Source organism: Phyllopteryx taeniolatus, chromosome 1 (genome assembly GCF_024500385.1).
Source record: "Phyllopteryx taeniolatus isolate TA_2022b chromosome 1, UOR_Ptae_1.2, whole genome shotgun sequence".
NCBI lineage: Eukaryota > Metazoa > Chordata > Actinopteri > Syngnathiformes > Syngnathidae > Phyllopteryx > Phyllopteryx taeniolatus.
In genome coordinates this window covers 31,663,881-31,678,178 of record NC_084502.1, presented here as the reverse complement: position 1 = coordinate 31,678,178, position 14,298 = coordinate 31,663,881, and the positions used below count along the sequence as shown (strand labels likewise).

The 14,298-nt window shown below is 40.6% G+C and overlaps 1 protein-coding gene across 2 annotated transcripts in view; it reads right to left on the bottom strand.

Moving 5' to 3' along the window:
- arfgef2 (ADP-ribosylation factor guanine nucleotide-exchange factor 2 (brefeldin A-inhibited)) overlaps positions 1 to 14,298 on the bottom strand; it is a 75,339-nt gene that overhangs the window by 14,689 nt on the left and 46,352 nt on the right. The window contains exons 16-29 of one of the 2 annotated variants that reach the window (XM_061789151.1): positions 13,380 to 13,585; positions 12,046 to 12,130; positions 11,175 to 11,346; positions 10,944 to 11,095; positions 8,588 to 8,716; positions 8,319 to 8,477; positions 8,078 to 8,225; positions 5,214 to 5,310; positions 5,088 to 5,128; positions 4,828 to 4,997; positions 2,741 to 2,892; positions 2,475 to 2,647; positions 1,110 to 1,270; positions 907 to 1,037 (exon numbers count right to left, since the gene is read on the bottom strand). In XM_061789151.1, coding sequence (XP_061645135.1) covers positions 907 to 1,037; positions 1,110 to 1,270; positions 2,475 to 2,647; positions 2,741 to 2,892; positions 4,828 to 4,997; positions 5,088 to 5,128; positions 5,214 to 5,310; positions 8,078 to 8,225; positions 8,319 to 8,477; positions 8,588 to 8,716; positions 10,944 to 11,095; positions 11,175 to 11,346; positions 12,046 to 12,130; positions 13,380 to 13,585 — 1,976 coding nt within the window. The remainder of the gene's footprint in view (positions 1 to 906; positions 1,038 to 1,109; positions 1,271 to 2,474; positions 2,648 to 2,740; positions 2,893 to 4,827; positions 4,998 to 5,087; positions 5,129 to 5,213; positions 5,311 to 8,077; positions 8,226 to 8,318; positions 8,478 to 8,587; positions 8,717 to 10,943; positions 11,096 to 11,174; positions 11,347 to 12,045; positions 12,131 to 13,379; positions 13,586 to 14,298) is intronic. The other variant, XM_061789154.1, reaches the window with a different exon arrangement.

Genomic DNA, 14,298 nt, shown 5'->3' with positions numbered 1-14,298 from the left:
CCCTGGTACCACTGAAGATATATTACCTGAAGAATACAACAACAAAAATGCAGCTGATACCTTAATATTTTATATTCTATTTAACATGCATAAGCAAAAAAAAAAAAAACTATGGAAAATGGCTAGGTATCAGCTCTTATACTCTTATAAGGTATTTTGGTTGTCAGCAATATATTTGTCCAAACAAATATTTGCTCGCAAGTCAATAGTTTTCCATTGAGTGCTAGCATTAAGCTGGTGATGTTCTAAAACAAACTTGCTTGTAATCCAATATACTATGTGTGCAATTATTTTTGTTGTGCGTTTAGTTTTACAATAAGCTGCAAATGGGGTGTGTATAAACAGTGTAACGCATATTCAGGGAGGGCAGAATAACATGCATCACACACTTGCTGCAATACCGTAGGTGCATTAATGGTGCTTTTACAACACAGGAACTTGCATACACACATCATGCCATCCGGCACAATCGTTTTTCTTTGATTATGATGTTTTCGGAATCACAATAAAATTTTGATTAATTGTCCAGCCCAAGGCGGCACGGTAGACGATTGGTTAGCACATCTGCCTCACAGTTCTGAGGACCCGGGTTCAAACCCGGCCTCTCCTGTGTGATGTGTGCATGTTCTCCCCGTGCCCACGTGGGTTTTCTCCGGATACTCCGGTTTGCTCCCACACCCCAAGAACATGCATGGTAGGTTAATTGAAAACTCTAAATTGCCTGTAGGTGTAAATGTGAGTGTGAATGGTTGTTTGTTTATATATGCCCTGGAATTGGCTGGCGGCCAGTTCAGGGTGTACCCCGCCTCTCGCCAAGAGTCAGCTGGGAGAGGCCCCAGCACCCCAGCGATCCTAGTGAGGGTAAGCGGTGCGGAAAATGTATGAGCGGGGCTCATTAGCTCATACCTGGTCCGCACATCCAACTTGCAGCGGTTGATGATACAAGACAGCTCAAATAGGATGGGGAACCAGCCCCGAACCCAAACCCGATCCCCAGGGGCTACATTCATGTCATCGCTGGTGTATTCCCTCAGCGCCTGCATAAAACGCAAAGACAGTAGTACATATGATGGACTTCCACACAGAGTTGTGCAAATCATGAAGCCTACCTGTGGCCTTTCCGAGACATATTTGGCGCAGTGACGGATGAGTCGGATGGCCTCCATGCTGGTGTCGGGAAAAGCTGCATTGCACACAAACTCGGACAGGCACTTCACCGCATCTTGGAAGGAATCGATTGCAGCAGCAAAGTGCTCCCGGAATGTATTCACTGATGGAAGGAAGAGTGGATACGGGCAAAAGGAAAGCGTTAGAAAAATGTTCGGGAAACCGTCAACCTTTCTCCCTGTCAGTTTAGAACACACACATACTAAACACGACCTACTTGTCTCTACTCTCGATTGACACAAAAGGAGCTCCTAACAGGTAGCATTTCCACTGGTGTCTGAGAAAACCTTCCACAGTCTCCACTTTGCTTCAGTTTTGTTTTTGTTGCTGCCCTCTGTCTTCTGAATAAAATTTGTCTCCTTACCATGGAGCCACAGTCACATGTTGAGAAATACAGGACAACTTTGTTCTCCTTCATTACTGTTGTTTTCAGCATGTTTAGTTGTGAATGATGTACTCAATAGAGCATGCAATAGAGACGAATAAGCTACAATTCCACCCTAGGACGAGGAGTATTTAACAGGAGAAGACAGCTAAGCCATGCTAAACTGCCGCTAAGTTATCGTTAACTGTCACCAAGCAAACTCAGGAATAAGTGATTGTTGCCACCGTTTATAGATTCCGAAAAGGAGGAGCATGATGAGATAAGAGGTAGGTTTTGAAATCAAGTGCTTTTGTCGATTTAACTTCTCATATGTAAGGTCAAAATGGAATGCATAAGAGGTCAAGAGTGAGAATGTGATTGTTTCGCTGCTAGAGTCACAGAGAGACGGTGGTGAGGTGACGGGAACACGTGAAAATCTTGATGTGGCTGTTGAGTCTGAGGAGACTGACTGTGTAGTGACAAATGATGAAAATAATATTTTTAAATAGATATTGTAAAACAAACATTTGTATGTTTTTGTGTGTTGGTACATGGCTTATTGTAAAGCTATTCAACCTCAACATTTAGTTTTTTTTTTTTTTAAATCATAATTTCTTACTTTAACAACTCAGGGATATTCATGCAGCAACCGTTTCCTGCACTTTTCTGCACTGCGAATTTGAAATGTCCTGTCTTTGAATAAAAGGAAGGAAATTTCAAATATATATATTTTTTTTTAAAGACAGATTAATCGATTATTAAAATAATTGTCCATTGCAGACCTACATGGCAATGTTTCACGTCATTGAGCTTTCTGAAGGGCACATGCGAACGAATCAACGCCGACTCTATCGTTACACCTTAGATGCACCAAATTCCCTACAGGGCTGTGTGTGAAAAGGGCTAGTGGTTTAGGATGTCAGACCGAATTGGAGAAACTCACCAACAATGTGGCCACTGGTCTGAAAGGCGAGCTCCACTATAGACTCGTCATGATCAGATGCTGCCTGGTGAAATACAGAGAAGATGTTCTTCCAGCCCGAACGGATGTTGGCCGCTTGGGAGTTGACCATCTGTGCCACACACCGGATCACCATGTCTCTGATAGTGGGAGACCTGTGGGACAATACCCAAAAGAATGCCCATGGATCAATAAAGACAATACGGGAAACAAATATTACTTCACAGACATATTACAATGCTCTTTACCGGTTTTTCTTCATGATGTGCTCAAAAGGCCTAAGGAAGTCTTTCTGAAAGCGGAAATTTGCTAACTCTCCTTTTTCCAAGAATTTCATGGAGAGTTGCCTCAGTGAGTCCACTGCAAATATGGCTACATCCTCATTGGGGTTACAGCCAACCTAAGACAGACACACAAAAGGGATGACGCTTCTTTTCCAGACTGATTACTTTGAATGAGTTTGGCTTCTTTAAACGGTTTAAGAGTAAGAAACCATAGCCAACGTGCCATGTTGATGAATGCTAAAGAGCAGGCATAGCCAAAAAGAAAACGGATCAGTTTTCATTGTGTCTCAGAGTAAAAGCAAATCTATTTTTTTGATCATCAGGGAGACACAAATGTATTGGCAGTTCATCTTTGTAGTGATAAAATAACTGACTCCAGTGCAGAATTTCAGTTTTTAATTCAATAGTACAGGTATTTTTGTTACACACATTCTTATTTTTTTGGTCCATTGGCATTTTATTAGGAGGGAGTCAAAAGACTCAGAGGTGAAAAAGAGTACTTTGACATTAACTATGCACCATAAAACAGCAGCACCATATCAAAATCTCTTGTCATTAAACATCCAACTGCACAATACAATGCCCAAAATGAGCCTATGAAGGACCATAGAAACTATTAATCGCTCAGTTTTGAAGCAAAAAAAAATTATGGAATCTGCTTGTAATTTTCTGTTCTAAAACACACCTACATCAGATTGAATCTGATAATTAGTCAGCAGTTATATAAGAATGCTCACAAAACATTACGGAATGTTGCAAAAGACGGTTGTTACCAGTCAGCAGTGTCTAAAATCTGGACCAATTACAAACAAAATGGAAGGGTGCAAAAGGGAAGCGTCCTGGTAGACCAAGGAAGACCTCAAAGCATCAAGCTAGAAAACCTAAAGCAATATGTCTTAAAAGCATCTCTGAGTGTCTATGAAAGCGCTATATAAGTGTAATGCATTATTATTATTATTATTATTATTATTATTAAAAAAAGAAAATTTACAACAAAACAAATTAGATACAAATTGGTGGAAACTGGAGTCAACGTCTGCGACCGAACTAGAAGAAACCGCTAAAGCAGGGATGCCAAAATCATTGTAGTTCAGAAGCAACACACAGCCTAATTTGATGTCAAAGGGGCCGCACCACTAAAATCTTAATACAATAATAATAACAATAATAATTTTCCCCTCTGTTTTAATGCAAAACAAAAGTACATTAGACAATCTTTAGATTTAATGACTGTTTTGTTAAAACAACAACAAAAAAACTTTTACTTTTTTTCTTCAGTATGTCATCTACATGTGTGCATAATAACAGTGACTATATTTTAAGGCACAAAAATGAGTCACAGGTATTTGGAACAGAAAATATAGTATCGGTATTGCACTTTAAAATTAAATCAACCTATGAAAACCTCGGAATTATAACCCCTCCATTTTCTACAGGAGCATTTTCATTTTCCAAATTTGCCATAGTGCAAAAACCTTCCTTCAAGAAAGACACAATGTCAATGTCATGGCCTGCAAATAGTCCAGCTCTCAAGCCAATCGAAAAATTGTGGTGGCGATTATAGAAAACGGTCATTGATAAGGCTCCATCCTGCAAAGCTGAGCTGGTAACAGCAATCAGAGGAAGTTGGAGCCAGATTGATGAAGAATACTGTCTGTTACTGGTTAAGGCCATGCCTCAGAGACTGCAAGCTGTTATAAAATCCAGAGGCCGTGTAACAAAGTACTAATGGTTTAGTGTAGGTAAGTTTTTCCTTTATTTGTTTTTCATGATTCTGTAATTTCTTCTTCAGAATTGAGCAATCCATATTTTTTTTCTCTACTTGTTTAAAAAAAATATTGTGAATGACTGCAACAATTTTCTTTCTTGCTTTTTTTGTGTGTTTTTTTAAAGCCAGAAGGGTGGTATTTTGAATTAAAAAAATTTGTGGAACTTCCGTGATTTGTCTTTTTCCCAAAATTAAACACTTAAATGATCATCCTCCAGGAGCGGTGATTCCATAATTTTTGCCAGGGGTTATATAAGGCTCTACCGCCTCTGAACCCACTGACCTTATTGAAGTGGTCCCCTATGACCTGCCAGATTCGAGACCACTGCAGCCTGATTCGGTTCATGTTGTAGTAGGAGATCTCCACTATCTTCTGCAGACTGAACATCCTGGGCTGATGTGCCGAGGCCAGCTCGTCCATGGAAACGGCGCACAACCACCTCACAAAGTCCACTGTAGGAAGATGAATTAGCAGAAAAGCGGATGAGCAACTTGTCCAGCTTTGGAAGTGGTCTCAAGAGACGAAAGGGCGGGCTCACTCACCAATCGCATTTCCATCCAGTCTGGTAGAACCAGTGAAGATCCTGCAATTGCCCCAAAAAAGTGTGCAAGTTTAAGGGAATGAATTAGCAGCTCTACAATTGTAATCATGTAAGGGCTATGGCTCACCTGTCCACAGCTACGACAACACTCTGAGAGCTGGTCTCTCCCACGGACTCCTGGAGGTGAGCCATCTGACGCTTGTCCTGATTTCCCACCAGGTTACCTGCAACACATTTAACATACCACCATGACAACTTTTAACATTTTCAATCGTCTGGATTTGTCAACAGTAGCCATTAAACATTGGCGATGGAAGCTGCCTATGACATGTAATCTTAAATTACACAGAGATAATCAGGGCAATATTCATGAAACCTAGCCACGTCATAGAACCAAGTAATTCCATGTGGGAAAATGTGTGAATTTGAATGGGAATCCAATTATAGGACAACAAACAACAATGTGCTGTGTCTGTAGGGCTGGACGATATGGCCTTAAAATAAAATTGTAATTTTGATAATTGTTTCCCCTTCACTAAAAGAAAATGCAGTGACATTGTTCATGTTCTTGGTTTTTTCTTCCCTCAGATTTGCTTTATTTCTCTTGATGCCCAAAAACTTTGAAACAGTATTTTTTATTTTTTTTCGGCTATTTTTTCCCGGTATTAACTTGCATCAACTTACACAGCAACAAAAGAAATACATATTTTTTCTTAACAGATATTGTAAAAATAAGTGTGGAAAAATGGGACTTTTGTCAAAACATGTATGTGAACACAATCCTTAAACAATAAAATGAGCCGTCAAACTGCATGGCACTGCTGGTCTATATGTCTCGTCGTCGAAGAGTAACACCACACCCCCTCTAACTCTTTCAGGCACTTGTCGTATGTAAAGTTGCACAGGTGAGGAATGGCGACTTCAGCAAAATATTTGCAGCTTGGAAGCACATACATCTGGTCAAACGTTTCCAACATGTTGATAAATGACTGCTCTTACAATATATAAATGGGCACCATGTCTTTGGCAATGTTTTGCACAACTGTCTCTTTGTTTGCCATCCACCTAGCTACTTTACTGTCATATGCAAAACGTGTGGAAATGATTCCGCTTATGTTGTCTGTTTCATGGTGGGAATTAAAGTTGCTAGTTGCTTTTTGAAAAATAGTCGTGACAGGGGTCAGAAAAGTGACCAAATCGGTAAGTTAAGGCTGCCGCATACCGAGCGATATGGCCGAACCCGACATAACTATCGCAGATTCTGCAACTGTTTTCATAAGTGGCCGAATAGTTGGCTACTGGTTGTGCAGCGAGTCAAAATTTGTAATCACAGTTGCATGATGTAGCAACGAGACAATCAAAATGTACTGTACATAACTTTCACACTCGCAAAAAATAGGTTTCCGGGAGTTTCTCATTTTGTATTTGTGTGTTTGACTGTCCTGGCCCATTCAGGCTCTCCTTTTTCTTTCAGTTCACTAAGTGGCGACGTACTTGAAGCTTGCTTGTAACAAAAATTTTTGCTCGTAACACAAAGCAATCAAAAACATAAGCAATGTTCGCGCTGCCCATTCGCCACTTTGCCAATGGCTAATTGAAACAGGATGTGGCGATGCAAATATTGCCCATGTTAGCCACGCTGGCAAATCAAAATCGTCCGTGTCAAAAGCTCTTCCTTATAAAAGCTGAACTGAGCCCGCTTATTCTGCCGTGTGTGAACGGTCTTAGTGGTTTAGTTTTTCCACTGCTTTGTAAAATGCTTCAATCTGCCGTCTAGCTAATGCTGGCTAAACAAACAGGCTCAGGGGCTTTCCACCAGTAGCGCATCAGGGAATACCCAATGTCGCTTGGCGACATATTACCACTATGTACGTTTGAAGTGTTGCTGGTCAACGTGTCCTGCAATTCACATTAGTTCTTGCAGCTAGCTAGGTGCCTTCTTCATCAAGACACGATCCCCTAATCCCAGTTTGGTTGTCATGCCGAACGGTGGCGGCGCTGACTCAGCCTTGGGCCGTAGCTAGTCATTTGGGGGCTCAAAGCAAACAGTCACACACACACACACACACATCCAACAGTTACATGAACTGAAGTATTATATTTTGGTTCAATTTTGACAAAAAATGAATTATGTATTCTAGGGCACTTTGTCCTGCTTTGGAAACCTGCTATAATTATCTGACAGCTAAAGTTAGCCTACTAATATTTATTACCAAAAAATGTTGTTTACCTTCAACTAAAAAGTTTGAATTTGAGAAAATTGTCCTATTTCCGGAACTAGATTAACTCATTAAGATCCTTCTTGAGGATTATTAAATAACAAGTGAATAATCGCAACACTTTTACTGTAACTGATAAGAACATGAATTAATTTTTAATATAGTTAACCATTTGAACTGGTTTTATACACGTCTTAGTGATGAAAAGCATCACTTGTGTCACTCCCCACTTTATCTCTATACTCGGCTGTCACTGACAGCATTGCTACTGCTACTGGCAGGAGCATCATTATACAGTATTACATTTTGAAAAGGCATGAAGTTAAATCAATAAGTCAATATTCTATTGTGATGAACTTTTTCTTTTTTACAATTCAATAGTAAAATAAAGATGTTAATCATATCAATTCATCGGCTTCCCAGTGACGTGGACTGGATAAGTGTGGCGATGATGTGATGTTGTGGCTAACTACTCACAAGTGCGGCTAGCAGATTTTTATACCGTTTAGCCACATTGGCTAAGAAGTTTCATGACCCAGTGCCAACCCTGAATAAGACACAGTTCATAAATTGGGGAAACCATGAGTCAAGGTACCTCTGTATAAACAAATTAATCGGTTAATCGCCCAGCCCTGTCTATGAGTGACTTGTCATTGCCTGTTCTTTACTAAGCTTACAAAAGTCAGTTTTTATGTATGCTGATGTAATATAGCCATGAGTATATAGTAGAAGTATAAGACTTTCCTGTAGATTTTCCGTTAGTGTTACCTACCCAGTCCAAGGGGCATGAATTCCTCTGTGCCAGAGGGTAAGCCCTTGATGCTGGCTTCCTTGTCTCGAACCACCCCTGATATGTAGCGCGTCTTCACCCCAGTGCCAATCAATTGAGCTAGTTCCAGTTGACTAATACACCTCAGGATCTATTACGAGGATGTTTTTATTACAATTCTGATGGGAATAATATTAAATATACCATGAAGGATAATCACCAGAAAGGGCACAGATTGACTGACCTCGTGCCAGGAGTTGCCCAGGTAGTTTCCATCTGTATGTGCTACAGTGATGAGAGTCTTGATGGTGTCAATGTTCTTCTGCTTCATCTCAGTGATGCTGGAGCTGGCTGTCAGCAGGGTGAATCTGGCCAGGGCCTGCACATAGGCGTCTCGCTCCAGCTACACATGGGCCAGGAGGTCGGTTACTCCCAAAGAGGAATGACTCCACAAAAAAAAATAAAAATAGACGATTGCCAGTTTAAATCAAAGAGCACAGGAGCAATGTATACCTGCATGCTGAAGATACAGGCAATCCTGATGGCACACCGAATGCCCTCCAGACACAGTGAGGCCACCTCTGGGTCATCACAGTCCTGAAGGCCCACACTGAATGCTGCCAATAAAGGGGTCCACGCCAGCTGGAAGTTGAAAATAGTTGCTCACTTTCAAATCCGCTTAGAACTATGCACAAACCTCTTTCAAAACCTTACAAAACTGATCAAAATTTCCACCATTAACTTTTTCTGCATTCCCACTCTTCTTTCAAATATTTTCAGGGTCTACAATATGACAGAAAAGCTACTACATCATGCATTGCATTCATTCATATTAATTACATTCATCCATTCCAGAAGTGTTCTCTGTAGCTGTGATTTGCATTTAGTACATTTACCGAGGTAGGGTCCATGTTTAATCTTCTTCCCCTCAAACATTTCATTTGAAAGATGTGCTGTTTTGGGTTTTTTTCTTGCATGTGAAATCCTGTCATATATTTTTTAAATGATAAAAGTATGATTCATATTTTCATTAAATAAACAAAAAAAAAACTTGTTTCAGTGGACTATAGCCGAAGAGTAAGGGGTGTTGTAGACCACTTCTGTTTACTTATTAGTGTGAGCAGGTTTGTCATCAGCACTTCCTAAATGAGTTTTCACCAATGCTGTATATAATTAATATTGGAGGCTAGACGCCAGAAACAAAAAAGAGACACACTAACAACGGCATACCTGGGACCACTGGACATTTTATTTTGGCATTTTATGATTTCCATTACTGGAAAATTGGTCAATCATTTTCCAGGTTTTCCAGGATAGGTGTTTCAGCAAGGCTAAATGGACTGCAGGCACAGTGAAGCATAAAAGTAAAAGCATAAAAGAATATGCAATAAAGAATTTAAGTATGGACTTTAAGCTTTCATTTAAGAGGCTTCACAAAAATATGGTGGGGATATGTTTTATACCCACCTGCATTTGGTGAAAATCTGCGATATTGAGAGACCATGGGGGGAGGGGGAAACTTAAATGGTTTTGAACTGAACAATGTTACCAGGCCTTCACGAGAGCACCCTTCACTTATGTCTTGACTTGAGTGAAAAGCATGCACTATTGACGACATCAGGCCACAGACTGGCCATTGAATAATATTCCTGTTATTCTCACAGTAAAACACCTACAGTGGATGATAGCTGAATGCTTTTTTCTTGTTTGAATGTAAACATCAAGACAATTCAAGCAGAGAATTGTCCAAATCAAACAAGAGATGTCTGGATAAAAGTAAATACAGAAGCTTTATAATTAGGTGCATTTTCACTGGGCAACATTCAAAGACAGGATATATTCAAATTAGACTTTGTAAGCTCTGGAAATGTCCTGGAATTGGACGCTTTGGATCAATGTCAACTTGTATGAGAATGATGGGAGAAGTATGGAGAAGCAAAGGAACAGCTCATGATCCAAAGCATACCACATATGTTTCATACCTGGCGGAGGCAGTGCTTTGGCCTGTTATGGCTTGTATAACTGCTAATGAAACAGGCTTACTGATGTTTATCGATGATGTGACAAGATAAACTGTGAAGTATAGAAGATTAAAGTGTGGCACAGTGGGCGTGTGGTTACCACATCCACCTTTGCAGTTCTGAGGTTAGGGTTCGAATCAGGGCTCCAGCCTTCCTGTGTGAAGTTTGTATGTTCTCACTGTATATGGGATTTCTCTGGTTACTCTAGTTTCCTCCCACATTCCAAAAACATGCATGTTAGATTAATTGAACACTAAATTGTCCGTAGGTGTGAATGTGAATGCAAACGGTAGTGTGTTTGTCAATAAGTGCCCTGCGATTGGCTGGCAATCACAGTCCAGGGTGCACCCCACATCTTCCCCCAAGTCAGCTGGGATAGGCTGCAGCACTCCTGCAACCGTAATGAGGATAAGCAGTATATAAAATGGATGGATCTATCTACATTATCTAAATTAAGGTGGCCATGTCAGGAAACTGACCTTAAGACAATAGAGCATGCTTTTCTCTTGCTGAAGACAAAAATCAAGGCAGCAATATCAAAAAACCAGCAGCAAGTGAAGGCTTGACAAAACATCCTGGAGGAAACTCACAATTTGGTTATGACCATGGGCTACAGACTTCAGGCCGTTGAACCCTTAGAAATAGAGGTAAAATGGCAGGAAATGCTGAATGATAAACGCCATATTTATTAAAGTTTCCCCCTCTATCACTTTTTGATTAGTTTTATTTCAAATAAATTGTTGTGGTGTATGGGGGCAAACATTGTACAAACTCTGTCCAAATACTTCATGCCCTAACTGTATCCATGTCAGTGAGCGCACAAGGCTCGAGTATACCAACTCCCAGACCTTGAACATTGGCCGGACATGCTCCAGGTGTGTAGCGCTGAAGAAGGGGGACTGAGCGTGGCTGACCGCCTCCATCAGAGCTTTAGCAGTCTTGGCCATCTGCTCCATCTCCATGTTGTACAGCAGGCGACGCTGCTTCTCGCTGGCTACACCTCAAGTGAGAGAAACGTGAGATGCCAAGGTGGATAAAAAGAAAAGACGTGGCACACTGATCCAGAAAAAAATACTCACTCTGCTTGGTCGACTTGGGTGTGACTGAGAACTCTTTGCTCTCCTTCATAGCTATCTTCTTGCCGGCAATCTCATCATATATGGAGGATAAATACTCTTCAGGCAGATCCTTACTGTCGTTAATTCCGCGGTTCATCTTGATGTACTGCTCCTTTGTCATCTTGTTCTTCACCTAAATACATGAACAACAGTGACTCTAAATGTGAAGATAAAGTCAACCGTAACCAGATTAACAAAGGAAAAAAATGCCTAAAATGCTTTAAGCACATTACGGGTATGTTGTGTACAACCGCAGGGCGTATTTGGGATAATTTTTGATTGAGATACTAGCAAGAAAAGTCACTTATATTTACTAAATGTCATTGGATAAACTCATCTTTCTACAGTTAGGGTTTTTTATCTCTTAATTGGCGAGGGAAAAAAAGCCCCATAGCATTGTGATTTCCAATGATTTTCTAAACAATTCCATGCAACACTAAAAGACAGGGCATTTTTTTGTCATCGTAATTCCCCAGCGAATAATGTGACGGCCATTGATAAAATTCAGCCATAAAGCAGGAGGTCGGTATATGTCCGACGATGTACAATTCAGTGATGATCCAAATTAGGATTGTATGCCCTTGGTGGAGGTCTGTGCACTACTGAGAGCCATTTTTGTTTTCTCTAGTGTTTTCATTGCCCTGCTAACTGGATCTTCCCCTCTTAATTAACACAGCGCCCCATAATAATAATTCAGAAAAAGCCGACAGGCCACCACTTAAAAACATGAATCAATCTTGCTTGTTTCTTTACACGTGGCTTTTGGACCTTAATGCAGCATTTAACTTAGCAGCACACTATGCGGAGCATACAAGAGCATCCTTGTTCTTACCTGAGGACTATGCAGGTCTGTGGTGAGCATGATGATGGAGTAGGCCAGCACATAAGCTGTATCTGCACTGGCAAACAAAGTTTGTCTGCAAAATAAAAACAAAACAAAGCAACAATTATCTACATACTAGTGACAAAATCAGGGGCCTCACCAATCAAAACGTGTGCAGGATTCTTACTAAAAGTGTACGTACGCACAAAAGCTGAGAATGGGTCCGAGCAAAAGCCGATCAAATCATATGTACACACACACGCCCATCTGTAGGGGGCAGGGGGGGTGTTGCGGCCCATCAACGGCGCTACTGCTACTACACTGAAAAAAGTCCTAAATATTTACTTAATATAAATATGTTTACTATTTTCGAGGAGAAGAGAGAAAATTACGCCAGTTTACCACATTTTAATCATATAGAACTAATGATAAAATTGAGGGCTTTTTTTTCCCCAAGTGTGGTGGCGTAATGTGCAAATCGAGACAGCAACATGGCTGAGAGACAGAACCGGAAAAGCACGGTTATATCTTTAATTGCAAAAAAAAAAAATACAACACATGAACAAATAAACGAAGTGGTTTAATGTGTCTTTTGTTTATTCCAGTTGGAAGTAATGGTCGCTGAGCGCTGGTAGGACGCAGCCAGCCAAATTGGAAAAAAATACATTTCTCTGAGACAGAAGTTGACGTGCTTATCAGCGAGGACACTGGCTTTTGAAGTGCCACAAAAAAGAAAAGGAAACTCAGTGAGTGGCAGGAAGTCACCACTGCTGCAGTAAATGCAATGAGTTCAACGGGGAGGACCTTCGGGAAAAAAATGGTCCCACTTCATTAGATGCAAATAAATAATTGTGCCCCATCGTCAGATGCCAATTTAAATTTGCATCATATCAATCTCAATCGATCGCTCAATAAGTCTTTATTTACTTTATTTATCCCCAACCGGGTAATTTTAAAGGTATGAGGAGTATCATTATTAAAAAAAGGACAGACAACACAATAACAAAGTCATACACAAAGAGCAAAATATAATCCATAATTAACATGTGATATTGAAAGTGGATGTGTGAGAGGCATGGCATGACAAGGAAATATAGCGACGCATGAGGTGGCAAATAATCTCATGCGTCGCTATATTTTCTTGTCTTCAAAAGGTGCCTTGGCCTCCGGGAGGATTAGAGTTTCTGGATTTGTGCGCACTTTTACCGATCAAGTTTTTTTGAAAGGTCACATAACTGTGCGCAGGAACCTGCGTACGTATTTTTCAGGCCCCATTTTGTGCGTACGCAGCATTGATAAGTGAGGCCCCAGGACATTATTCTCATGTACTGTAGCGGCCTCACCCCTGGTTGCACTCGAGGTAACGGGCAGCAAACTTCTCCATCAGCCTGTCAATCTTCTGGGCTTCCCCCGGCAATCTGAATCCTTCCAAAAAGGCTCTGAGGGCCGAGACAAAGTCCCGCCCACAGAAGTCCAGCTGGTCAACGTAGGAGTACATCACCTCTTTGTTCAACTTTATGTTCTCACCCAGGAACTCGCCCACCTGGGTCTATAAATGCAAACACATGGTGGTAAGCATCGTGATTGAACTTCAATGCAATTTACACACGTGGACAAAATTGCTAGTACCCTCTGTTAATTAAAGAAAAACCCTCAGTGCTCACAGGAATATCTTGAATCTGACAAATGTAATCATAAACAAAAATCTAATGAAAATTAACAAATGAAAATTAGACATTGCTGTTGAATTGTTGTTCAACAATTATTTAACAAAAACAAAAACTAATGAAACAGGCCTGGAGAAAAATGATGATAGCCTTACCTTAATATTTTGCTGCACAAACTTTTGAGGCAATCAAACGATTTTTGTAACTTTCAATTAGACTTCTGCACCTCTCAGCAGGTATTTTGGCCCACTCTTCATAAGCAAACCTCTTCAGTTGTCTCAGGTTTGAAGGGTGCTTTTTCCAGATGGCATGTTTCAGCTCCTTCCACAGATGTTCAATATGATTTATATCAAGGCTCATCGAAGGCCACTTCAGAATAGTCCAATGTTTTGCTCTTTGCATTCTTGGCTGTTTTTAGCTGCGTGTTTTGGGTCATTATCCTGTTGCAAGACCCATGACCTGAAACTGAGACCAAGCTTTTTGACACTGGGTAACACATTTCTCAATATAATACCTTCACAGTCTTGCAATACCCTGCACAGATTCAAGACACCCTGTGCCAGATGTGGTAAACTGGCCCCAGACTAGCATGTTT